The following is a 27,940-nucleotide window of genomic DNA, read 5'->3' as shown; positions in this document are numbered from 1 at the left end:
GCCGTACGCACTACTCCCTGTAGCGCCTTGCGGTCAGATGCCAAGCAGTTGCCATACCAGGCGGTGATGCAGTCAGTCAAGATGCTCTCGATGGTGCAGCTGTAGAACTTTGAGGATCTGAGGCCCAAATCTTTTCAGCCTGCTGAGTGGGAAGAGGCGTTGTTGTGCCCTATTCACTCACGTTGGTGTGCTTAATTCCTTAGCGATGTGGAAACCGAGGAACTTGAAGCTGTTCACCTGCTCCACTACAGCCCCCTCCATTTCCTGTAGTCCACGATCAACTCCTTCGTCTTGCTCACGTTGAAGGAGAGGTTGTTATCCTGGCACCACAATGCCAGTCCTCTGACCTCCTCCCTATAGGCTGTCTCATCGTTGTCTGTGATCAGGCCCCTACCCCTGTTGTGTCATCAGCTAACTTAATGATGGTGTTGAAGTCGTGGGTGAACAAGGAGTACAGGAGGGGACTGAGCACGCACCCCTGGGGAGCTCCAGTGTTTAAGGTCAGTGTTGCGTTGGTGTTTCTACCTTCCCTCACCACCTGGGGGCGGCCCGTCAAGAAGTCCAGAATTCAGTTGCAGAGGGAGGTGTTTAGTCCCAGGGTCCTTAGCTTATTGACGAGCTTAAGTGTAATTAATAACGCTGAGCTGTAGTCAATGAACAGCATTCTAATATAGGTATTCCTCTTGTCCAGATGGGAGAGGGCAGTGTGGAGTGGAATACAGATTGCATCATCTGTGGATCTGTTGGGGAGGTATGTGAATTGGAGTGGGTCCAGGGTTTCTGGGATAATGGTGTTGACGTGAGCCATGACCAGCCTTTTCAAATACATTTCATGGCTCCAGATGTGAGTGCTACGGGTTGATAGTCATTTAGGCAGGTTACCTTGGGAGCTCTTGAGCACGGGGACACAGTGCCACTATTAAGAGAGAAAGCTACTTCACAGTGTTTATGTAACCACAGCTACTACTGCCCATCTGCATGGCCTCTCCCTCGTTGTGTGTCTGAGAACGCGGCGGTCACTGAAAGGGACGGTCATGTTAAACACCTTCTACGTTTAGTTGTCTCATTGCAAGAATTCAGTTTGTGTGTGTGTGTCTGTGTAACTATGAGTGTGTGATGTCTTTGTGAGTAATTGAGGTCTCCACACCCTCATATCTCCAGGTCATCATTATACTGTGGGTTCCCTCCCTTCGGCATCTGGCGGACTACAGATTACAGGACTGTGTGTGTGTGTGTGTGTGTGTGTGTGTGTGTGTGTGTGTGTGTGTGTGTGTGTGTGTGTGTGTGTGTGTGTGTGTGTGTATATAGTTTCCTCAACATAGTCATCTGGCAGACATCAGATTACAGGACTGTGTGTGTGTGTGTGTGTGTGTGTGTGTGTGTGGTTTCCTCAACATAGTCATCTGGCAGCACCTTGGATTACAGGAGGACATTGGATTTAGGACTGAATGTGTAGAGTGGAGGACATCACTGTGGGGGTAAATGTGGAGGACATCACTGTGGGGGTAAATGTGTAGAGTGGAGGACATCACTGTGGGGGTAAATGTGGAGGACATCACTGTGGGGGTAAATGTGTAGAGAGGAGGACATCACTGTGGGGGTAAATGTGGAGGACATCACTGTGGGGGTAAATGTGTAGAGAGGAGGACATCACTGTGGGGGTAAATGTGTAGAGAGGAGGACATCACTGTGGGGGTAAATGTGTAGAGAGGAGGACATCACTGTGGGGGTAAATGTGTAGAGAGGAGGACATCACTGTGGGGGTAAATGTGTAGAGAGAAGGACATCACTGTGGGGGTAAATGTGTAGAGAGGAGGACATCACTGTGGGGGTAAATGTGGAGGACATCACTGTGGGGGTAAATGTGGAGGACATCACTGTGGGGGTAAATGTGTAGATTGGAGGACATCACTGTGGGGGTAAATGTGTAGAGTGGAGGACATCACTGTGGGGGTAAATGTGTAGAGTGGAGGACATCACTGTGGGGGTAAATGTGGAGGACATCACTGTGGGGGTAAATGTGTAGATTTGAGGACATCTCTGTGGGGGTAAATGTGGATGACATCACTGTGGGGGTAAATGTGTAGAGAGGAGGACATCACTGTGGGGGTAAATGTGTAGAGAGAAGGACATCACTGTGGGGGTAAATGTGTAGAGAGAAGGACATCACTGTGGGGGTAAATGTGTAGAGAGAAGGACATCACTGTGGGGGTAAATGTGTAGAGAGAAGGACATCACTGTGGGGGTAAATGTGTAGAGAGGAGGACATCACTGTGGGGTAAATGTGTAGAGTGGAGGACATCTCTGTGGGGTAAATGTGGATGACATCACTGTGAGGGTAAATGTGTAGGACATCACTGTGAGGGTAAATGTGTAGAGTGGAGGACATCACTGTGGGGGTAAATGTGTAGAGTGGAGGACATCACTGTGGGGGTAAATGTGTAGAGTGGAGGACATCACTGTGGGGGTAAATGTGTAGAGAGGAGGACATCACTGTGGGGGTAAATGTGTAGAGAGGAGGACATCACTGTGGGGGTAAATGTGTAGAGAGGAGGACATCACTGTGGGGTAAATGTGTAGAGTGGAGGACATCTCTGTGGGGTAAATGTGGAGGACATCACTGTGGGGGTAAATGTGGAGGACATCACTGTGGGGGTAAATGTGTAGATTGGAAGACATCACTGTGGGGGTAAATGTGTAGATTTGAGGACATCACTGTGGGGTAAATGTGTAGAGTGGAGGACATCTCTGTGGGGGTAAATGTGGATGACATCACTGTGAGGGTAAATGTGTAGGACATCACTGTGAGGGTAAATGTGTAGAGAGGAGGACATCACTGTGGGGGTAAATGTGTAGAGAGAAGGACATCACTGTGGGGGTAAATGTGGAGGACATCACTGTGGGGGTAAATGTGGAGGACATCACTGTGGGGGTAAATGTGTAGATTGGAGGACATCACTGTGGGGGTAAATGTGTAGAGTGGAGGACATCACTGTGGGGGTAAATGTGTAGAGTGGAGGACATCACTGTGGGGGTAAATGTGGAGGACATCACTGTGTGGGTAAATGTGTAGAGAGGAGGACATCACTGTGGGGGTAAATGTGGAGGACATCACTGTGGGGGTAAATGTGTAGAGAGGAGGACATCTCTGTGGGGGTAAATGTGGATGACATCACTGTGAGGGTAAATGTGTAGGACATCACTGTGGGGGTAAATGTGTAGAGAGGAGGACATCACTGTGGGGGTAAATGTGTAGAGAGAAGGACATCACTGTGGGGGTAAATGTGGATGACATCACTGTGGGGGTAAATGTGTAGAGAGGAGGACATCACTGTGGGGGTAAATGTGTAGAGAGAAGGACATCACTGTGGGGGTAAATGTGTAGAGAGAAGGACATCACTGTGGGGGTAAATGTGTAGAGTGGAGGACATCACTGTGGGGGTAAATGTGGAGGACATCACTGTGTGGGTAAATGTGTAGAGAGGAGGACATCACTGTGGGGGTAAATGTGGAGGACATCACTGTGGGGGTAAATGTGTAGAGAGGAGGACATCTCTGTGGGGGTAAATGTGGATGACATCACTGTGAGGGTAAATGTGTAGGACATCACTGTGGGGGTAAATGTGTAGAGAGGAGGACATCACTGTGGGGGTAAATGTGTAGAGAGAAGGACATCACTGTGGGGGTAAATGTGGATGACATCACTGTGGGGGTAAATGTGTAGAGAGGAGGACATCACTGTGGGGGTAAATGTGTAGAGAGAAGGACATCACTGTGGGGGTAAATGTGTAGAGAGAAGGACATCACTGTGGGGGTAAATGTGTAGAGAGAAGGACATCACTGTGGGGGTAAATGTGTAGAGAGAAGGACATCACTGTGGGGGTAAATGTGTAGCGAGGAGGACATCACTGTGGGGTAAATGTGTAGAGTGGAGGACATCTCTGTGGGGTAAATGTGGAGGACATCACTGTGGGGGTAAATGTGGAGGACATCACTGTGGGGGTAAATGTGTAGATTGGAAGACATCACTGTGGGGGTAAATGTGTAGATTTGAGGACATCACTGTGGGGTAAATGTGTAGAGTGGAGGACATCTCTGTGGGGGTAAATGTGGATGACATCACTGTGAGGGTAAATGTGTAGGACATCACTGTGAGGGTAAATGTGTAGATTGGAGGACATCACTGTGGGGGTAAATGTGTAGAGTGGAGGACATCACTGTGGGGGTAAATGTGTAGAGTGGAGGACATCACTGTGGGGGTAAATGTGGAGGACATCACTGTGTGGGTAAATGTGTAGAGAGGAGGACATCACTGTGGGGGTAAATGTGGAGGACATCACTGTGGGGGTAAATGTGTAGAGAGGAGGACATCTCTGTGGGGGTAAATGTGGATGACATCACTGTGAGGGTAAATGTGTAGGACATCACTGTGGGGGTAAATGTGTAGAGAGGAGGACATCACTGTGGGGGTAAATGTGTAGAGAGAAGGACATCACTGTGGGGGTAAATGTGGATGACATCACTGTGGGGGTAAATGTGTAGAGAGGAGGACATCACTGTGGGGGTAAATGTGTAGAGAGAAGGACATCACTGTGGGGGTAAATGTGTAGAGAGAAGGACATCACTGTGGGGGTAAATGTGTAGAGAGAAGGACATCACTGTGGGGGTAAATGTGTAGAGAGAAGGACATCACTGTGGGGGTAAATGTGTAGAGAGGAGGACATCACTGTGGGGTAAATGTGTAGAGTGGAGGACATCTCTGTGGGGTAAATGTGGAGGACATCACTGTGGGGGTAAATGTGGAGGACATCACTGTGGGGGTAAATGTGTAGATTGGAAGACATCACTGTGGGGGTAAATGTGTAGATTTGAGGACATCACTGTGGGGTAAATGTGTAGAGTGGAGGACATCTCTGTGGGGGTAAATGTGGATGACATCACTGTGAGGGTAAATGTGTAGGACATCACTGTGAGGGTAAATGTGTAGAGAGGAGGACATCACTGTGGGGGTAAATGTGTAGAGAGAAGGACATCACTGTGGGGGTAAATGTGGAGGACATCACTGTGGGGGTAAATGTGGAGGACATCACTGTGGGGGTAAATGTGTAGATTGGAGGACATCACTGTGGGGGTAAATGTGTAGAGTGGAGGACATCACTGTGGGGGTAAATGTGTAGAGTGGAGGACATCACTGTGGGGGTAAATGTGGAGGACATCACTGTGTGGGTAAATGTGTAGAGAGGAGGACATCACTGTGGGGGTAAATGTGGAGGACATCACTGTGGGGGTAAATGTGTAGAGAGGAGGACATCTCTGTGGGGGTAAATGTGGATGACATCACTGTGAGGGTAAATGTGTAGGACATCACTGTGGGGGTAAATGTGTAGAGAGGAGGACATCACTGTGGGGGTAAATGTGTAGAGAGAAGGACATCACTGTGGGGGTAAATGTGGAGGACATCACTGTGGGGGTAAATGTGTAGAGAGGAGGACATCACTGTGGGGGTAAATGTGGAGGACATCTCTGTGGGGGTAAATGTGGAGGACATCACTGTGGGGGTAAATGTGTAGAGTGGAGGACATCACTGTGGGGGTAAATGTGGAGGACATCACTGTGGGGGTAAATGTGGAGGACATCACTGTGGGGGTAAATGTGTAGATTTGAGGACATCACTGTGGGGGTAAATGTGTAGATTTGAGGACATCACTGTGGGGGTAAATGTGGAGGACATCACTGTGGGGGTAAATGTGGAGGACATCACTGTGGGGGTAAATGTGGAGGACATCACTGTGGGGGTAAATGTGGAGGACATCACTGTGGGGGTAAATGTGGAGGACATCACTGTGGGGGTAAATGTGGAGGACATCTCTGTGGGGGTAAATGTGGAGGACATCTCTGTGGGGGTAAATGTGGAGGACATCTCTGTGGGGGTAAATGTGGAAGACATCTCTGTGGGGGTAAATGTGGAAGACATCACTGTGGGGGTAAATGTTTCTTTATTCAAACAGTCAGCATCTCTCTGACCTCACTAATTACTTACTGCATTTAAAAAAATATATATTTTAGTCGTGCCGAACCAGTTTACAGTAATATTATGGTACAAGTGAAACACTAAGGACTGGTTTCCTGGACACAGATTAAGACTGGACTAATATAACTCCATTGAAAGTGCTCGTGACTTTATCTGTGTCCGAGGAAATCTGACCCGAGATGCTCCCCACGTCATCTTGTCTTGAGACAGGTGACATGGTTGATGACTCTGACCAGGTGCTGAAGTGAGGTGTAGGAGGGAGCTACTCACGGTTTCACTTGCTTGTCGTCTCTTCTTACTGTGATGATTAAACCCTGTATCCACCTTCTCTGCCAGCTCCATCTTGTGCTTGTTCCTCTTGTAGGCCGATAGACTGAACTCTAGACAACACAGAACACATAGCTTATATACTGTAGAGGGACGGTACACAGAGCACATAGCTCATATACTGTACAGGGAAGGCAACAGAGCACATATCTCATATAGTGTACTGGGAAGGCAACGCAGAACACATATCTCATATACTGTAGAGGGAAGGTAACAGAGCACATAGTTCATATACTGTACTGGGAAGGCAACACAGAGCCCATAGCTCATATACTGTACTGGGAAGGTAACACAGAACACATAGCTCATATACTGTAGGGGGACGGTAACACCGAGCACATAGCTCATATACTGTACTGGGAAGGTAACAGAGCACATATCTCATATACTGTACTGGGAAGGCAACACAGAACACATATCTCATATACTGTACAGGGAAGGTAACAGAGCACATAGCTCATATACTGTACTGGGAAGGTAACACAGAGCACATAGCTCATATACTGTACAGGGAAGGTAACACAGAACACATAGCTCATATACTGTAGGGGGACGGTAACACAGAGCACATAGCTCATATACTGTAGGGGGACGGTAACACAGAGCACATAGCTCATATACTGTAGGGGGACGGTAACACAGAGCACATAGCTCATATACTGTACAGGGAAGGCAACACAGAACACATAGCTCATATACTGTACTGGGTCACTACCACGCGGTCAGGCTGGTCACTACCACGCGGTCAGGCTGGTCACTACCACGCGGCCAGGCTGGTCACTACCACGCGGCCAGGCTGGTCACTACCACGCGGCCAGGCTGGTCATTACCACGCGGCCAGGCTGGTCATTACCACGCGGTCAGGCTGGTCATTACCACGCGGTCAGGCTGGTCACTACCACGCGGTCAGGCTGGTCACTACCACGCGGTCAGGCTGGTCACTACCACGCGGCCAGGCTGGTCACTACCACGCGGCCAGGCTGGTCACTACCACGCGGCCAGGCTGGTCATTACCACGCGGTCAGGCTGGTCATTACCACGCGGTCAGGCTGGTCATTACCACGCGGTCAGGCTGGTCACTACCACGCGGTCAGGCTGGTCACTACCCCACGGCCAGACTGGTCATTAACACACGGTCAGGTTCACTCAAAAGGTTAGGAAAACAATGTTGATTTACTCTCATTTACATGGTCACTCATAGGTCAGGATTTGGACCCCCCTCCCCCCCCAGCTAGAAAACATGATTGACAGATACTCACTGGTAGCCATCTTCTCTGAGGGACAAGGAGGTATCCCATGGTTCACAGCCCAGTCATGTGCTCCTCGACCCACTAGAAAGCTTAGGAGATAAAGAGGACAATAAGCGATGCTTTCAGTGGAGGAAATTCCTCACAGAGATCACACAGTTAAATCACACCTCTAGCTCTCTCTCCCCAGTTGGATTAGATGTTTCTATTCATCACAGAGATCACACAGTTCAATCACACCTCTAGCTCTCTCTCCCCAGTTGGATTAGATGTTTCCATTCATCACAGAGATCACACAGTTAAATCACACCTCTAGCTCTCTCTCCCCAGTTGGATTAGATGTTTCCATTCATCACAGAGATCACACAGTTAAATCACACCTCTAGCTCTCTCTCCCCAGTTGGATTAGATGTTTCCATTCATCACAGAGATCACACAGTTAAATCACACCTCTAGCTCTCTCTCCCCAGTTGGATTAGATGTTTCCATTCATCACAGAGATCACACAGTTAAATCACACCTCTAGCTCTCTCTCCCCAGTTGGATTAGATGTTTCCATTCATCACAGAGATCACACAGTTAAATCACACCTCTAGCTCTCTCTCCCCAGTTTGATTAGATGTTTCCATTCATCACAGAGATCACACAGTTAAATCACACCTCTAGCTCTCTCTCCCCAGTTGGATTAGATGTTTCCATTCATCACAGAGATCACACAGTTAAATCACACCTCTAGCTCTCTCTCCCCAGTTGGATTAGATGTTTCCATTCATCACAGAGATCACACAGTTAAATCACACCTCTAGCTCTCTCTCCCCAGTTGGATTAGATATTTCCATTCATCACAGAGATCACACAGTTAAATCACACCTCTAGCTCTCTCTCCCCAGTTGGATTAGATGTTTCCATTCATCACAGAGATCACACAGTTAAATCACACCTCTAGCTCTCTCGCCCCAGTTGGATTAGATGTTTCCATTCATCACAGAGATCACACAGTTAAATCACACCTCTAGCTCTCTCTCCCCAGTTGGATTAGATGTTCTCTCAGTCATTTCAGATATCCTTTTCACCATTAATCCCTTGCGAGTTAGTAGCGTGTTACTGCTGTACCAGTGATTGTTACAGAAATAGTTAGAGCCTCCTGGGTTATATTCAGTTCCACAAAGTAAATCTGTGAAAGGTAAGACAAATACTGGACAAGTAAATAGTGTTTTTTTTTTAAAGAGATGTTTACCAGGGGGGTATTCGTCCAGCTGACAGTTTTCCTTTCTGGGCTTCACTCAGTAACCTGTTGGCCACCAGCACTGGGTTGTTTATACCTGCACAGGAAACAGAAAGGTTGTGAATCAAGGGGTTTACATAGGGTCCTGTCTCCATGGTACATATAGATCCACCAGGCCATGTTCTGGGGATACATAGGGCCCTGTCTCCATGGCACATATAGATCCACCAGGCCATGTTCTGGGGTTACATAGGGTCCTGTCTCCATGGTACATATAGATCCACCAGGCCATGTTCTAGGGTTACATAGGGCCCTGTCTCAATGGTACATATAGATCCACCAGGCCATGTTCTAGGGTTACATAGGGCCCTGTCTCAATGGTACATATAGATCCACCAGGCCATGTTCTGGGGTTACATAGGGCCCTGTCTCCATGGTACATATAGATCCACCAGGCCATGTTCTGTGGTTACATAGGGCCCTGTCTCCATGGCCATGTTCTGGGGTTACATAGGGCCCTGTCTCCACGGTACATATAGATCCACCAGGCCATGTTCTGGGGTTACATAGGGCCCTGTCTCCATGGTATATATATATCCACCAGGCCATGTTCTGGGGTTACATAGGGCCCTGTCTCCATGGTACATATAGATCCACAAGGCCATGTTCTGGGGATACATAGGGCCCTGTCTCCATGGTACATATAGATCCACCAGGCCATGTTCTAGGGTTACATAGGTCCCTGTCTCCATGGTACATATAGACCCACCAGGACATGTTCTGGGGTTACATAGGGCCCTGTCTCCATGGCCATGTTCTGGGGTTATATAGGGCCCTGTCTCCAATGACATGGTACATATAGATCCACCAGGCCATGTTCTGTGGTTACATAGGGCCCTGTCCCAATGACATGGTACATATAGATCCACCAGGCCATGTTCTGGGGTTACATAGGGCCCTGTCTCCATGGTACATATAGATCCACCAGGCCATGTCTCCATGGTACATATAGATCCACCAGGCCATGTTCTGGGGTTACATAGGGCCCTGTCTCCATGGCCATGTTCTGGGGTTAGGATGGCGTAACACACATTCACTCTGCTGTTCAACTAATAAATCAGCAGGTAGTAGTTCATGTGGCAGGAAGCCTAGTGGTTAGAGCGTTGGGCCAAGTAACCGAAAGGTTGCTAGATCGAACTGACAAGGTAAAAAAAAAAAAAAACGGTTGTTCTGCCCCTAAAACAAGACAGTTAACCCACTGTTCCTAGACCAGTTAACCCACTGTTCCTAGACCAGTTAACCCACTGTTCCTAGACCAGTTAACCCACTGTTCCTAGGCCTGTTAACCCACTGTTCCTAGACCAGTCTCAACCCACTGTTCCTAGGCCAGTTAACCCACTGTTCCTAGACCAGTTAACCCACTGTTCCTAGGCCAGTTAACCCACTGTTCCTAGGCCAGTTAACCCACTGTTCCTAGGCCAGTTAACCCACTGTTCCTAGACCAGTTACCCTAACCCACTGTTCCTAGACCAGTTAACCCACTGTTCCTAGACCAGTTAACCCACTGTTCCTAGACCAGTTAACCCACTGTTCCTAGACCAGTTAACCCACTGTTCCTAGACCAGTTAACCCACTGTTCCTAGACCAGTTAACCCCACTGTTCCTAGACCAGTTAACCCCACTGTTCCTAGACCTGTTAACCCACTGTTCCTAGACCAGTTAACCCACTGTTCCTAGGCCAGTTAACCCACTGTTCCTAGGCCAGTTAACCCACTGTTCCTAGACCAGTTAACCCACTGTTCCTAGGCCAGTTAACCCACTGTTCCTAGACCAGTTAACCCACTGTTCCTAGACCAGTTAACCCACTGTTCCTAGGCCTGTTAACCCACTGTTCCTAGACCAGTTAACCCACTGTTCCTAGGCCTGTTAACCCACTGTTCCTAGCCAGTTAACCCACTGTTCCTAGGCCAGTTAACCCACTGTTCCTAGGCTGTTAACCCACTGTTCCTAGGCCTGTTAACCCACTGTTCCTAGGCCTGTTAACCCACTGTTCCTAGACCTGTTAACCCACTGTTCCTAGGCCAGTTAACCCACTGTTCCTAGACCAGTTAACCCACTGTTCCTAGACCAGTTAACCCACTGTTCCTAGACCAGTTAACCTACTGTTCCTAGACCAGTTAACCACTGTTCCTAGACCAGTTAACCCACTGTTCCTAGACCAGTTAACCCACTGTTCCTAGACCAGTTAACCCACTGTTCCTAGACCAGTTAACCCACTGTTCCTAGGCCAGTTAACCCACTGTTCCTAGACCAGTTAACCCACTGTTCCTAGACCAGTTAACCCACTGTTCCTAGGCCTGTTAACCCACTGTTCCTAGACCAGTTAACCCACTGTTCCTAGGCCTGTTAACCCACTGTTCCTAGACCAGTTAACCCACTGTTCCTAGGCCAGTTAACCCACTGTTCCTAGGCCTGTTAACCCACTGTTCCTAGGCCTGTTAACCCACTGTTCCTAGACCTGTTAACCCACTGTTCCTAGGCCTGTTAACCCACTGTTCCTAGACCAGTTAACCCACTGTTCCTAGGCCAGTTAACCCACTGTTCCTAGGCCAGTTAACCCACTGTTCCTAGACCAGTTAACCCACTGTTCCTAGGCCAGTTAACCCACTGTTCCTAGACCAGTTAACCCACTGTTCCTAGGCCAGTTAACCCACTGTTCCTAGACCAGTTAACCCACTGTTCCTAGACCAGTTAACCCACTGTTCCTAGACCAGTTAACCCACTGTTCCTAGGCCAGTTAACCCACTGTTCCTAGGCCAGTTAACCCACTGTTCCTAGACCAGTTAACCCACTGTTCCTAGACCAGTTAACCCACTGTTCCTAGACCAGTTAACCCACTGTTCTTAGACCAGTTAACCCACTGTTCCTAGACCAGTTAACCCACTGTTCCTAGGCCTGTTAACCCACTGTTCCTAGGCCAGTTAACCCACTGTTCCTAGACCAGTTAACCCACTGTTCCTAGGCCTGTTAACCCCACTGTTCCTAGGCCTGTTAACCCACTGTTCCTAGGCCTGTTAACCCACTGTTCCTAGACCAGTTAACCCACTGTTCCTAGGCCTGTTAACCCACTGTTCCTAGGCCTGTTAACCCACTGTTCCTAGGCCTGTTAACCCACTGTTCCTAGGCCAGTTAACCCACTGTTCCTAGGCCAGTTAACCCACTGTTCCTAGGCCTGTTAACCCACTGTTCCTAGGCCTGTTAACCCACTGTTCCTAGACCAGTTAACCCACTGTTCCTAGACCAGTTAACCCACTGTTCCTAGACCAGTTAACCCACTGTTCCTAGACCAGTTAACCCACTGTTCCTAGGCCAGTTAACCCACTGTTCCTAGGCCAGTTAACCCACTGTTCCTAGGCCTGTTAACCCACTGTTCCTAGGCCTGTTAACCCACTGTTCCTAGGCCTGTTAACCCACTGTTCCTAGGCCTGTTAACCCACTGTTCCTAGGCCAGTTAACCCACTGTTCCTAGGCCAGTTAACCCACTGTTCCTAGGCCTGTTAACCCACTGTTCCTAGGCCTGTTAACCCACTGTTCCTAGGCCTGTTAACCCACTGTTCCTAGGCCTGTTAACCCACTGTTCCTAGACCAGTTAACCCACTGTTCCTAGACCAGTTAACCCACTGTTCCTAGACCAGTTAACCCACTGTTCCTAGGCCTGTTAACCCACTGTTCCTAGGCCTGTTAACCCACTGTTCCTAGGCCTGTTAACCCACTGTTCCTAGGCCTGTTAACCCACTGTTCCTAGGCCTGTTAACCCACTGTTCCTAGGCCTGTTAACCCACTGTTCCTAGACCAGTTAACCCACTGTTCCTAGACCAGTTAACCCACTGTTCCTAGACCAGTTAACCCACTGTTCCTAGGCCTGTTAACCCACTGTTCCTAGACCAGTTAACCCACTGTTCCTAGGCCGTCATTGTAAATAAGAAGTTGTTCTTAACTGACTTGCCTAGTTAAATAAAGGTAAAATACATTTTAAAAACATTTTAAAAAATGCTTGTAGGGAGAACCCAGCACCGCAGCTAATGATGAGATGGATTAGTCCATTAGACCAGTGTTTTATTAATCCTGGTTCTGGTGAACCCAAAGGCAGTCCACATTTTGGTCCGTGCACGAGACCACCCCAGGCATATGAACACGTCACAAGTCATGGCAAAATGCTTAGCATTGTAGGAAATTAGCTTTAAAACAGTAACATTCTCTCCACCCCATGGCAAAATGTGTAGAATTTTAAGAAGTTAGTGCCCCCCCACACACAAAAGTACAAAAATAATTATTCAAGGGTTTTTTATTTTTTACTATTTTCTATAATTGTAGAATAATAGTGAAGACATCAAAACTATGAACTAACACATATGGAATCATGTAGTAACCAAAACAGTGTTAAAATCAAATTATATTTTATATTTGAGATTCTTCTAAGTAACCACCCTTTGCCTTGATGACAGCTTTGCACACTCTTGGCATTCTCTCAACCAGCTTCACCTGGAATGCTTTTCTAACAGTCTTGAAGGAGTTCCCACATATGCTGAGCACTTGTTGGCTGCTTTTCTTTCACTCCGCAGTCCAACTCATCCCAAACCATCTCAATTGGGTTGAAGTAGGGGGATTGTGGAGGCCAGGTCATCTGATGCAGCACTCCATCACTCTCCTTCTTGGTAGAATAGCCCTTACACAGCCTGGAAGTGTGTTGGGTCATTGTCCTGTTGATAAACCAATGATAGTCCCACTAAGCGCAAACCAGATGGAATGACGTGTCACTGCAGAATGCTGTGGTAGACATGCTGGTTGAGTGTGCCTTGAATTCTAAATCACTGACAGTGTCACCAGCAAAGCACCGCCACACCTCCTCCTCCATGCTCCTCAATGCTTCACGTTGGGAAGAGATCACCTACTCTGCATCTCACAAAGACACGGCTGTTGAAACCCAAAAAATCTCAAATTTAGACTCATCAGACCAAAGGACAGATTTCCAGAGCTCCATTTCTTGTGCTTCTTGGCCTTAGCAAGTCTCTTCTTATTGGTGTTCTTTAGTAGTGTTCTTGGCAGCAAATTGACCATGAAGGCCTGATTTACGCAGTCTCCTCTGAACAGTTGATGTTGAGATGTCTGTTCCTTGAACTCTGTGAAGTATTTACTTGGGCAGCAATTTCTGAGGCTGGTAACTCTAATGAACTTATCCTCTGCAGCAGAGGTAACTCTGGGTCTTCCTTTCCTGTGGTGGTCCTCATGAGAGCCAGTTTCATCACAGCTCTTGATGGTTTTTGCAACTGCACTTGAAGAAACTTTCAAAGTTCTTGAAATTGACTGATCTTCATGTCTTAAAGTAAAGATGGACTGTCATTTCTCATTGCTTATTTGAGCTGTTCTTGCCATAATATCGATTTGGTATTTTACCAAATAGGGCTATCTTCTGTATACCACCACTACCTCATCACAACACATCTGAATGGCTCAAACACAGGAAAGAAAGAAATGCCACAACTTTTAACAAGGCACACCTGTTAATTGAAATGCATTCCAGGTGACTACCTCATGAAGCTGGTTGAGAGAATGCCAAGAGTCTGCAAAGCTGTCATCAAGGCAAGGGGTGGCTACTTTGAAGAACCTCAAATCTATTTTGATTTGTTTAACACTTTTTTGGTTACTACATGATTCCATATGTGCGGCAGGGTAGCCTAGTGGTTAGAGCGTTGGACTAGTAACCGGAAGGTTGTGAGTTCAAACCCCCGAGCTGACAAGGTACAAATCTGTCGTTCTGCCCCTGAACAGGCAGTTAACCCACTGTTCCCAGGCCGTCATTGAAAATAAGAATTTGTTCTTAACTGACTTGCCTGGTTAAATAAAGGTAAAATAAAATAAAATAAATATGTGTTATTTCATAGTTTTGTAGAAAATAGTCCAAATAAAGAAAAACCCTTGAATGAGTAGGTGTGTCCAAACATTTGACTGGTACTAAATTAATTATATATATATATATATATATATATATATTTTATTCTGTGTGTGTGTAATTATATATATACCAGAATAAAAATGTAAACACAACATGGTCAAATAAAAGATACGCACAAAAAAAATCATAATTATTTCTCTTAAATTTTGTGCAAAAACTTTGTTTACATCCTCGTTAGTGAACATTTCTCCTTTGTCAAGATAAACCATCCACCTGACAGGTGTGGCATATCAAGAAGCTGATTAAACAGCATGATCATTACACAGGTGCACCTTGTGCTGTGGACAATATTAAGGCCACTCAAATATACAATTTCGTCACGCAACACAACACCACAGAAGTTGAAGGAAGCATGAAACTGTCATGCTGACTGTCCAGGAATGTCCACCAGAGCCGTTTCCAGAGAATTTAAAGTTCATTTTCTCTACCGTAAAGCGCATCCAACGTCGTTTTAGAGAATTTGGCGGTACATCCAACCGGCTTTCAAAACCAGACTAGCCCGTCAGCTGAGGACCTCCACAACAGGTTAATGGAGCCAGTAAATAGACGTCAGGTACTGTTGTGGTGTATTCCACTTAGCAGACACATCTATCTAAACTTCGTACAAGAGATGTGAGTAAATACATGTTTTTGTTTTGTTGTTAAGTGTCACGGATCTCTGTGGGAATTGAACCTACAACCTTGGACAGTTTCATAGACCTGTTATAGGACGTGGTTTACAATACACCTACGTAGTGCATTACTACGGTGCCCTTATGTGAAATACGGGCCTGGAAAGAACAGAACAGAACAGGTCCAATCGGAGCCAAGAACCTTTCATTTGTCATGTACTAATTTAAATTTAAAAATGGCTGACTGTTACAGCATGCTGTGTTTTTTTGTGTGTGTGTGTGTGTGTGTGTGTGTTTGTTCTCAGAACATTGTGAAGTCTATACTCAGGAGATCTGTCTTTGCTGGAGGCCTTATAAAAACAACTGTTTGGCGCAGGGCAGACTGCTGAAATGTTAATGGTGAGCACAGTGCAGGACTGGTTACGAAGCCAATAACATCGTCACTCTTTTAAAAGGGGTTGGATCTGTAGATGTAGAACCAGCTATCGAGGAATACACTCCACAAAGCTGAAGGGTTGGTTCAGGTGACTGTACAATGCTGATAGCTGAAGGGTTGGTTCAGGTGACTGCACAATGCTGATAGCTGAAGGGTTGGTTCAGGGGACTGTACAATGCTTATAGCTGAAGGGTTGGTTCAGGTGCCTGTACAATGCTTATAGCTGAAGGGTTGGTTCAGGTGCCTGTACAATGCTTATAGCTGAAGGGTTGGTTCAGGGGACTGTACAATGCTTATAGCTGAAGGGTTGGTTCAGGGGACTGTACAATGCTGATAGCTGAAGGGTTGGTTCAGGGTTGCTTATAGCTGAAGGGTTGGTTCAGGGGACTGTACAATGCTGATAGCTGAAGGGTTGGTTCAGGGTTGCTTAAAGCTGAAGGGTTGGTTCAGGGTTGCTTATAGCTGAAGTTCTACCATAGATCCCAACAGGCAAAGCTGGTTAAAATAACGTCAATCTGACAACATTACAACCAGAATAGAAGACATTTTCTAGACGTTTTGCCCCCTGCGATAAGGGCTTTAAATAGATGCTAGTTACACAAACACTAAGGCATCAGTAGTTGGTCAGTAACTCACCGCTAACAGCACCTACAGCTCCATAACGTAAAGACTTCCCATCCATGATGCTGGCGTCACACTCGATCTCCCCCGACAGGTTTAAGTTAGAGCCCATTCCCGCGTTGGTGAACGGAGAATCCTGTGGATGACAAAAAAACATTTAGAAGAATAATAAAAAAGAAACGTCCTCTCAACTGCGTTTATTTTTTCACCAAACTTAACATGTGTAAATATTTGTACGAACATAACAAGATCCAACAACAGACATAACCTGAACAAGTTCCACAGGCATGTGACTAACAGAAATTGAGTCGTGTCCCTGAACAAAGGGGGGGGGGGGGGGGGGGGGGGGTCAAAATCAAAAGTAACAGTCAGTATCTGTTGTGGCCACCAGCTGCATTAAGTACTGCAGTGCATCTCCTCCTCATGGACTGCACCAGATTTGCCAGTTCTTGCTTCTCTTCCACCAAGGCACCTGCAAGTTCCTGGACATTTCTGGGGGGAATGGCCCTAGCCCTCATCCTCCGATCCAACAGGTCCCAGACATGCTCAATGGGATTGAGATCCGGGCTCTTTGCTGGCCATGGCAGAACACTGACATTCCTGTCTTGCAGGAAATCACGCACAGAACGAGCAGTATGGCTGGTGGCATTGTCATGCTGGAGGGTCATGTCAGGATGAGTCTGCAGGAAGGGTACCACATGAGGGAGGAGGATGTCTTCCCTGTAATGCACAGCGTTGAGATTGCCTGCAATGACGACAAGCTCAGTCCGATGATGCTGTGACACACCGTCCCAGACCATGACAGACCCTTCACCTCCTAATCAATCCCGCTCCAGAGTACAGGCCTCGGTGTAACGCTCATTCCTTCGACAATAAATGCCAATCGACCATCACCCCTGGTGAGACAAATCTGCGACTCGTCAGTGAAGAGCACTTTTTGACAGTCCTGTCTGGTCCAGCGACGGTGGGTTTGTGCCCATAGGCAACGTTGTTGCCGGTGATGGCTGGTGAGGACCTGCCTTACAACAGGCCTACAAGCCCTCAGTCCAGCCTCTCTCAGCCTATTGCAGACAGTCTGGGCACTGATGGAGGGATTGTGCGTTCCTGGTGTAACTTAGGCAATTGTTGTTGCCACCCTGAACCTGTTCCGCAGGTGTGATATTCAGATGTACCGATCCTGTGCAGGTGTTGTTACACGTGGTCTGCCACTGCGAGGACAATCAGCTGTCCGTCCTGTCTCCATGTAGCGCTGTCTTAGGCATCTCACAGTACGGACATTGCAATGTATTGCCCTAGCCACATCTGCAGTCCTCATGCCTCCTTGCAGCATGCCTAAGGCACATTCACGCAGATGAGCAGGGACCCTGGGCATCTTTCTTGTGGTGTTTTTTCAGAGTCAGTAGAAAGGCCTCTTTAGTGTCCTAGGTTTTCATAACTGTGACCTTAATTGCCAACCGTCTGAAAGCTGTTAATGTCTTAACGACCGTTCCACAGGTGCATGTTCATTAATTGTTCATGGTTCATTGAAGCATGGGAAACAGTGTTTAAACCCTTTTACAATGAAGATCTGTGAAAAGTTCTTTGGATTTTTACAAATGATCTTTGAAAGACAGGGCCCTGAAAAAGGTACGTTTCTTTGCCAAGTTTACATTAAGAAATAGGATATTTAGACACAGATATACATTTTCACAGAAAGAAAACTTTACTACTTCCTTTACCCTTTAACTAACAACTTTAGGAGCTGTGATCTAAACATAGATGTTATGTCACACATCACTTTGTAAGGATCCTAAGAGTCCTTCAGTCCATTAAATACTCACTCTGTGATATGTATGTTTTTAGAATTCAGGAGTAGTGTTTTAAAAGGCATCTGTGGTTGGATTTAATGCGTGTCTGTACTCAGATTCAATAGGGCTGGGGCTTTACTTATTTTTTTATGGACAATTTTTTTCCCCCTAAAATCAGCCTTGTTGTACAAATACACCGCAATTCAAACAGTCAGCAAAATTCGAATGAATGAAATTACACCGAGGCCAAATTTACAGTGCATTAGGAAAGTATTCAGACCCCTTGACTTTTTCTACATTTTGTTACATAACAGCCTAAATCTAAAATCTTTATATTTTTCTTAAAATGTATCCTACACACTCAATACGCCACAGCAAAAAAAACTGGTGTTTAGAAATGTTTGTAAATTTATTACAAATAAAAAACTGAAATATCATATTTGCGTAAGTATTCAGACCCTTTACTCAGTACTTTTTTGAAGCACCTTTGGCAGCGATTACAGCCTCGAGTCTTCTTGGGTATGACGCTACAAGCTTGACACACCTGTATTTGGGCAGTTTCATTCTTCTCTGCAGATCGTCTCAAGCTCTGTCAGGTTGGATGGGGAGTATCGCTGCACAGCTATTTTCAGGTCTCTCGAAAGATGTTCGATGGAGGTTCAAGTCGGGGCTCTGGCTGGGCCACTCAAGGACATTGAAACTTGTCTCGAAACCCCTCCTGCGTTGTCTTGGCTGTGTACTTAGTGTCGTTGTCCTGTTAGAAGGTGAACCTTCGTTCCAGTCTGAGGTCCTTCGTTCTAGAGCAGGTTTTTGTCAAGGGTCTCTCTGTACTTTGCTCCGTTCATCTTTGCCTCGATCCTGACTACAGCATGATGATGCCACCACCATGCTTCACCATAGGGATGCTGCCACCACCGTGCTTCACCATAGGGATGCTGCCACCACCGTGCTTCACCATAGGGATGCTGCCACCACCGTGCTTCACCGTAGGGATGCTGCCACCACCGTGCTTCACCGTAGGGTTGCTGCCACCATGCTTCAGCGTAGGGATGCTGCCACCACCGTGCTTCACCGTAGGGATGGAACCAGGCTTCACCATGGCATTCAGGCCAAAGAGTTCAATCTTGGTTTCATCAGACCAGAGAATCTTGTTTCTCATGGTCTGAGAGACTTTAGGTGCCTTTTGGCAACACTCCACACGTGCTGTCATGTGCCTTTTACTGAGGAGTGGCTTACATCTGGCAACTCTACCATAAAGGCCTGATTGGTGGAGTGCTGCAGAGATGGTTGTTCTTCTCGAAGTTTCTCCCATCTCCTCAGAGGAACTCTGGAGCTCTGCCAGAGTGACCATCGGGTTCTTGGTCACCTCTCTGACCAAGGCCAGCTCTAGGAAAAGTCTTGGTGGTTCCAAACGTCTTCCATCTAAGAATGATGGAGGCCACTGTGTTCTAAGGGTCTGAAAACGTAAATACGATATCCTTTCAAAAAAAAAAACATTTGCAAACATTTCTAAAAACCAGTTTTCGCTTTGTCATTATGGGGTATTGTGATGTCATTATGGGGTATTGTGATGTCATTATGGGGTATTGTGATGTCATTATGAGGTATTGTGATGTCATTATGGGGTATTGTGATGTCATTATGGGGTATTGTGATGTCATTATGGGGTATTGTGATGTCATTATGGGGTATTGTGATGTCATTATGGGGTATTGTGATGTCATTATGGGGTATTGTGATGTCATTATGGGGTATTGTGATGTCATTATGGGGTATTGTGATGTCATTATGGGGTATTGTGATGTCATTATGGGGTATTGTGATGTCATTATGGGGTATTGTGATGTCATTATGGGGTATTGTGATGTCATTATGGGGTATTGTGATGTCTTTATGGGGTATTGTGATGTCTTTATGGGGTACTGTGATGTCATTATGGGGTACTGTGATGTCATTATGGGGTATTGTGATGTCATTATGGGGTATTGTGATGTCATTATGGGGTACTGTGATGTCATTATGGGGTATTGTGTATAGAATTTATTTTATTACCTAGGCAAGTCAAGTTTAGAACAAATTCGTATTTACAATGACGGCCTACAACAAAAAAAGACTAAACTAAACTAAAGTTTGTCTTTAAAAGTTTGTCTTTAAGTTTGTCTTTAATCAAAGAAAAACATTTCCTCATCAATTTGAGAATAAGGCTGTGACGTAACAACATGTGGAAAACGTCCACACAGCCCTAATGTGGCATAGAACACGTTTAAATCATCTCTGGTTCCAAGATAACTCAAGCTCAACTAGGTCTGTGGTCTCTCACACTAACCTCAAGCTCAACTAGGTCTGTGGTCCCTCACACACACACTAACCTCAAGCTCAACTAGGTCTGTGGTCTCTCACACACACACTAACCTCAAGCTCAACTAGGTCTGTGGTCTCACACACACTAACCTCAAGCTCAACTAGGTCTGTGGTCTCACACACACTAACCTCAAGCTCAACTAGGTCTGTGGTCTCTCACACACACACTAACCTCAAGCTCAACTAGGTCTGTGGTCTCTCACACACACACTAACCTCAAGCTCAACTAGGTCTGTGGTCTCACACACACACACTAACCTCAAGCTCAACTAGGTCTGTGGTCTCTCACACACACACTAACCTCAAGCTCAACTAGGTCTGTGGTCTCTCACACACACACTAACCTCAAGCTCAACTAGGTCTGTGGTCTCACACACACACACTAACCTCAAGCTCAACTAGGTCTGTGGTCTCTCACACACACACTAACCTCAAGCTCAACAAGGGCTGCGGTCACACACACACTAACCTCAAGCTCAACAAGGGCTACGGTCACACACACACTAACCTCAAGCTCAACAAGGGCTGCGGTCACACACACACTAACCTCAAGCTCAACAAGGGCTGCGGTCACACACACACTAACCTCAAGCTCAACAAGGGCTGCGGTCACACACACACTAACCTCAAGCTCAACAAGGGCTGCAGTCACGGCGTCCACTGCCAGAGCACCGGCTTTCAGTCTGTCCACAGCCTGAGAGAGAGACGTCACGTTACAGGTAGGACAGTTTACAGTCGCCGTGGCGAACAAGGGACTGAAACAGGGAGAGTCTCAACACAATACTCCCTGGACTTACTCATTGTTGTCCGTTGCATGCCCTAATGAACACGACCCATGATGCAACAGGGTAAGAGCAATACAAACTCTCCCCTTGCTGATTAAACACCAACAAATCATGGATCATATTTCACAGTACAGCATTTACCTACTGTATCATTCAACACTACATAGACAGCATTTACCTACTGCATCACTCAACACTACAGAGACAGCATTTACCGACTGCATCATGCAACACTACAGAGACAGCATTTACCGACTGCATCATGCAACACTACAGAGACAGCATTAACCTACTGTATCATTCAACACTACATAGACAGCATTTACCTACTGCATCATTCAACACTACAGAGACAGCATTTACTGACTGCATCATGCAACACTACAGAGACAGCATTTACCTACTGTATCACTCAACACTACAGAGACAGCACAGACATTACAGACAGAGACGGCACCGAGACAGAGACGGCACCGAGACAGAGACAGTAGACAACAGAGAAAGAGACAGTAGGGACATGACAGAGACAACACAGAGACGGCACCGAGACAGAGACGGCACCGAGACAGAGACGGCACAGAGACAGAGACGGCACAGAGACAGAGACGGCACAGAGACAGAGACGGCACAGAGACAGAGACGGCACAGAGACAGAGACGGCACAGAGACAGAGACGGCACAGAGACAGAGACGGCACAGAGACAGAGACGGCACAGAGACAGAGACGGCACAGAGACAGAGACGGCACAGAGACAGAGACGGCACAGAGACAGAGACGGCACAGAGACAGAGACGGCACAGAGACAGAGACGGCACAGAGACAGAGACGGCAGAGACGGCACAGAGACAGAGACGGCACAGAGACAGAGACGGCACAGAGACAGAGACGGCACAGAGACAGAGACGGCACAGAGACAGAGACGGCACAGAGACGGCACAGAGATAGAGACGGCACAGAGACAGAGACGGCACAGAGACAGAGACGGCACAGAGACAGAGACGGCACAGAGACAGACGGCACAGAGACAGAGACGGCACAGAGACAGAGACGGCACAGAGACAGAGACGGCACAGAGACAGAGACGGCACAGAGACGGCACAGAAACAGAGACGGCACAGAAACAGAGACGGCACAGAGACAGAGACGGCACAGAGACAGAGACGGCACAGAGACAGAGACGGCACAGAGACGGCACAGAGACGGCACAGAGACAGAGACGGCACAGAGACAGAGACGGCACAGAGACAGAGACGGCACAGAGACAGAGACGGCACAGAGACGGAGACGGCACAGAGACGGAGACGGCACAGAGACGGAGACGGCACAGAGACGGAGACGGCACAGAGACGGAGACGGCACAGAGACGGAGACGGCACAGAGACGGAGACGGCACAGAGACGGAGACGGCACAGAGACAGAGACGGCACAGAGACAGAGATAGTACACAGAGAGAGAGCACCTAGACAGAATATAGACAGAGACAGTAGACAACAGAGAAAGAGACAGTAGGGACATGACAGAGACAACACAGAGACAGACAGCACAGAGACAGAACAAAGACAGAGACAACACAGAGACAGCAAAGAGACAGTAGACAGCACAAAGAGAACAGTGACAGACAACACAGAGACAGCACAGAGACAGCATAGACCAGACAGTACAGAGACTTGGACAGCATATAGACAGACAGTACAGAAGCAGGATAGAGACAGCACAGAGACAGAGACAGCATATAGACAGACGGTACAGAGACAGGATAGAGACATCAGAGACAGACAGCACAGAGACAGGATAGAGACAGAGAGAGCTCAGAGACAGACAGCACAGACACAGCATATAGACAGACAGAGACAGCATATAGACAGAGACAGCATATAGACAGACAGAGACAGCATATAGACAGACAGAGACAGCATATAGACAGAGACAGCATATAGACAGACAGAGACAGCATATAGACAGAGACAGCATATAGACAGACAGAGACAGCATATAGACAGACAGAGACAGCATATAGACAGACAGAGACAGCATACAGATAGACAGTACAGAGACAGCATATAGACAGATAGTACAGAGACAGGATAGACAGCACAGAGACAGACAGACAGAGACAGCATACAGACAGACAGAGACAGCATACAGATAGACAGTACAGAGACAGGATAGACAGCACAGAGACAGACAGACAGAGACAGCATATAGACAGACGGTACAGAGACAGAGACTTGGACAGACAGCCAATGTTCCCCGTGGACATCTGTTGCTGCTCTATGGACTGTAAAATAAAAGTAAAGGAGGTTTTCTGCTGTACAAAGCTGAAAACACAGAAAGTGCCGGAACATGACATTACAGCGTGTAGTTTTCTCCGGGCCAGCTGAGACTGACGATGGCGTGTTACCAACACATAACTCCCTGACGCAACACCGTCTCACGCGGGACTCCTCTCTGAAGACGGAGATGTGCGTTCCAAATGGTCCAACGTAGTGCACTACTACTACAGGGTGCTAGATCCCTCCCTGTCCTCCTGATCTGAACACGACAACAGCGCTGTCGTCTCAGGCTGTAACTCAATACTCTAGTGCGGCTTCCTCTCAATTCAATTGAATTCAAGGGGCTTTATTGGCATGGCAAACAGGTGATAACAAAGTGGTGCATTCTGCACTGATGCCGGAAGCGCCGGACAAGTCGAAGGAAACTCACTCTCTGACAAGCTCTCTTGCAGACATGCTTGTATTCCTTGGCTTTGGACTCAGAGTGGTATCCTGCTCCTGAAACAAAATAAACACACATAGAAGTGAAAAGAAGGTATGTGATGTAAAAAATAAAAATAAAATGAAAAGGGTTGCGAATTCATCAGTAAAGACAGTGTGTTGTTTTCAACAGCTGGTTAATGATGACATCATCCTACATCCATTTTGTAGGCCTCTCTTTCACGGTCTGCATAGTCAGTGGTCAGAATACACAGAATTGGGTTCTAAATAGTAGGGAGGGAGAGGGGGGGGGGAGAGGGGGGGGAGGGAATAGGAAAATATGTTTTATGGAATTTTGAAAATGTAAATGCCAGGATGTTGTACTCATTTCTGCACACTATTGAGGAAGAGAATAGTATTTTCACACACGCGTGCGCATGCACACACGCACACGTGTGTTCAACAACTGCTGATCAATTAGAATAGGGGACGCACTCTACCAAAAATGTATGAACAGCGGGAAACAAGCCATCTAAGTGTGATTAAAGTAGTAGGTAAGAAGACAGAACACGATAACGCTCCAGAAGTGATAACAGATTCAATATATATATATATATATATATATAGAGACAGTCAACGTCACCGGTAACTTATCCTTATCACATGTAAACTGAATGTCATCTCATCCTTCCTGTTTGGCCCTGTCTGGGGGTGTCATCGGATGGGGCCACAGTGTCTCAGCCTCCAGTATTTATGCTGCAGTAGTTTGTGTCGGGGAGCTAGGGTCAGTTTGTTATAGCTGGAGTACTTCTCCTGTCCTATCCGGTGTCCTGTGTGAATTTAAGTATGCCCTCTCTTTCTTTCTCTCTCTCGGAGGACCTGAGCCCTAGGACTACCTGACATGATGACTCCTTGCTGTCCCCAGTCCACCTGGCCGTGCTGCTGCTCCAGTTTCAACTGTTCTGCCTTATCATTTATGAACATTTGAACATCTTGGCCATGTTCTGTTATAATCTCCACCCGGCACAGCCAGAAGAGGACTGGCCACCCCAAATAGCCTGGTTCCTCTCTAGGTTTCTTCCTAGGTTTTGGCCTTTCTAGGGAGTTTTTTCCTAGCCACCGTTTCTGTACAGCACTTTGAGATATCAGCTGATGTACGAAGGGCTATAAAAATGTATTTGATTTGATCGGACACCTGACAACGGCTAATTTACGTAGCACAGACTAAAGTTACTAGGAAGTACACCAAACCTGCATGCACCAACACAAAGCCAACAGCGTTCCCCTTGTCGTTTCTGTCTGCAGGAGACTCCTGTGGTGTGACTGTCGACCAGGAGGCAGGGAAGGCAGGAGGGGGTTGTTGCTCTTCAGCACAGTTGAGTGGCGTCTCCATAACCCTCCACATGCATCATGGACCATTGGCCCCAGGTAACACTGGCATCTTGGCTCTCACACCTGGGAGAAAATAACATTTTTAAAAAGAGGGAGATGCCATTTGTCCTACTAGGAATGGTGGCTAAAGCATCTGTGTACCACAATTGATAAACGAGTTGTATTTTAGCAAATGTCTATACGCAGTGTCAACAGTCATCTACTGAACGTGATCTATTAACATTGTGTGATTTTGGACTGTGCTTTCACAGTCTGGATAAGTAGGTGCCGACACTAAAAAGGCGCACAATATCATTTCTAGTTCAAACCTGCTTGGGGAAAAGCTCATCACACAAATCAACTGAGTGGGTTACACAGTGTTGCTGGGTTGTTTTGACTGAGACGGGTTGCCTCCCACAATGTAAACAATGTGATTCCCCGAGACTAGATCATTCAGGCTGACATGCCATTGTAGGCATTAGCTTAGCTGGCTAGTCTGTTTGGAAGCTAGTTAGCCTTAACGTCTAGGTTGTCATCGAACAAATTGATTTCAAAATAAAAGTGGCTAACTAGCGATTAGAGAAAGGTAGCATGTCTCTCAGTGAGTAGTTACAGCGTGCAAATATTCGTTGACATCTAACGTTTTGCGACAACTGAGCAAGCTAACTAGCTACATAGCATAGCATCCACATTTTGAAGACTCGACTGTAAAAACGTGTTTTTTTGCACAAATCTGCTAACTAGCTGCCACACTAGTACGGACCCGGTACGTGTTCTTATGTTTATGTGAAAACTTACTTTACTATTAAAAACTTTGCAAGTTGAGATAGTACTCTGGCTGCGGCTCTGCAGCAGAAATCTCTTCCGGGTTCAGGGTTACGTCACATGACGCAAATTTGCGCGTCCCAAAACATTATTGCCACGTTCATATACTAGTCGGCACCAGGAAACTCGGTAATTTTCAACTTTTGTAACTGTTTATAGTTATACAATTGCCGCTTTCAACCAGATGGCAAGTCGGAAATTTCTGCGTTTACTCGTTTCCGACTAGACTGGAACGAGACATATCCCACGAGTTTTACACTGAACATAAATATAAACGCGAAATGTAGTGCTGGTCCCATGTATCTTGAGCTGAAATAAAAGATCCCCGAAATTATCCATATAATGAAAACATATTATTTATCTCATTTGTTTTGCCCAAATGTGTTTACATCCCTGTTACCAAATAATACATCCATCTGACAGGTGTGGCAAATCAAAAAGCTGATTAAACAGCATGATCATTACACAGGTGCACCTTGTGCTGGGGACAATAAAAGGCCACTCTAAAATGTGCAGTTTTGTCACACAACACAATGCCACAGATATCTCAAGTTTTGAGGGAGCGTGCAATTGGCCCGCTGACTGCGGGGAATGTCCACCAGAGCTGTTGCCAGAGAATTTAATGTTCATTTCTCTACCATAAGCAGCCTCCAACATCGTTTTAGAGAATTTGGCAGTAGGTTCAACCGGCCTCATGTATGGCGTCGTGTGGGCGAGCGGTTTGCTGATGTCAAAATTGTGAACAGAGTGCCCCATGGTGGGGGTGGGGTTATGGTATCGGCAGGCAAAAGCTACAGACAGCGAACACAATTGCATTATATTGGTGGCAATTTGAATGCACAGAAATACCATGGCGAGATTCTGAGGCCCATTGTTATGCCATTCACCATCACATCATGTTTCAGCATGATCATTTTGTTTAACTAGGTAAGTCAGTTAAGAACAAATTCTTACTTATAATGACAGCCTACCCCGGCCAAACCCAGACAACGCCGGGCCAATTGTGCACCACCCTATGGGACTCCCAATCACAGCCAGATGTGAAACAGCCTGGATTTGAAATCAGTGACTGTAGTGAACCCTCTTGCACTGAGATACAGTGCCTTAGACCACTGCGCCACTGCTAGTTCCCATGTCACTAAGAATCTATACACCATTCCTGGAAGCTGAAAATGTCCCAGTTCTTCCATGGCCTGCATACTCACCAGACATGTCACCCATTGAGCATGTTTAGGATGCTCTGGTTCGACGTGTACGACAGCGTGTTCCAGTTCCCTCCAATATCCAGCAACTTCGCACAGCCATTGAAGAGGAGTGGGACAACATTCCACAATCAACAGCCTGATCAACTCTGTGTGAAAGAGATGTGTCATCCTGCACAAGGCAAGTGGTGATCACACCAGGTACTGACTGGTTTTTCTGATCCACGCCCCCCTACCTTCTGTATTCTCAGTCATGTGAAAACCATAGATTAGGACCTAATGAATCTATTTAAATTGACTGCTTTCCTTATATGAACTGTAACTCAGTAAAATCTTTGAAAAGCTTTGCATGTTGCGTTTATTTTTGCTCAGTATACATGAGAGATACATTACCGCGTTCACGT

The 27,940-nt window shown here is 46.6% G+C and overlaps 1 protein-coding gene across 2 annotated transcripts in view; it reads right to left on the bottom strand.

The window, feature by feature from the left end:
• The window catches only part of tasp1 (taspase, threonine aspartase, 1), a gene marked incomplete at its 3' end in the record, with an annotated part of 79,759 nt that extends 53,329 nt beyond the window's left edge, over positions 1–26,430 (bottom strand). Inside the window, 8 exon segments of one of the 2 annotated variants that reach the window (XM_031799620.1) lie at positions 6,302–6,411; positions 7,618–7,697; positions 8,843–8,927; positions 16,527–16,647; positions 21,285–21,353; positions 24,149–24,216; positions 25,390–25,593; positions 26,308–26,430. In XM_031799620.1, coding sequence (XP_031655480.1) covers positions 6,302–6,411; positions 7,618–7,697; positions 8,843–8,927; positions 16,527–16,647; positions 21,285–21,353; positions 24,149–24,216; positions 25,390–25,543 — 687 coding nt within the window. 2 annotated transcript variants of the gene reach the window in all.
• Positions 26,431–27,940: the final 1,510 nt, after the last annotated feature.

The sequence above is a fragment of the Oncorhynchus kisutch genome, linkage group LG20, assembly GCF_002021735.2.
Source record: "Oncorhynchus kisutch isolate 150728-3 linkage group LG20, Okis_V2, whole genome shotgun sequence".
NCBI classification, from domain to species: domain Eukaryota; kingdom Metazoa; phylum Chordata; class Actinopteri; order Salmoniformes; family Salmonidae; genus Oncorhynchus; species Oncorhynchus kisutch.
The sequence above is the reverse complement of the archived record's forward strand: the minus strand, read 5'-3'. Positions and strand labels throughout refer to the sequence as shown.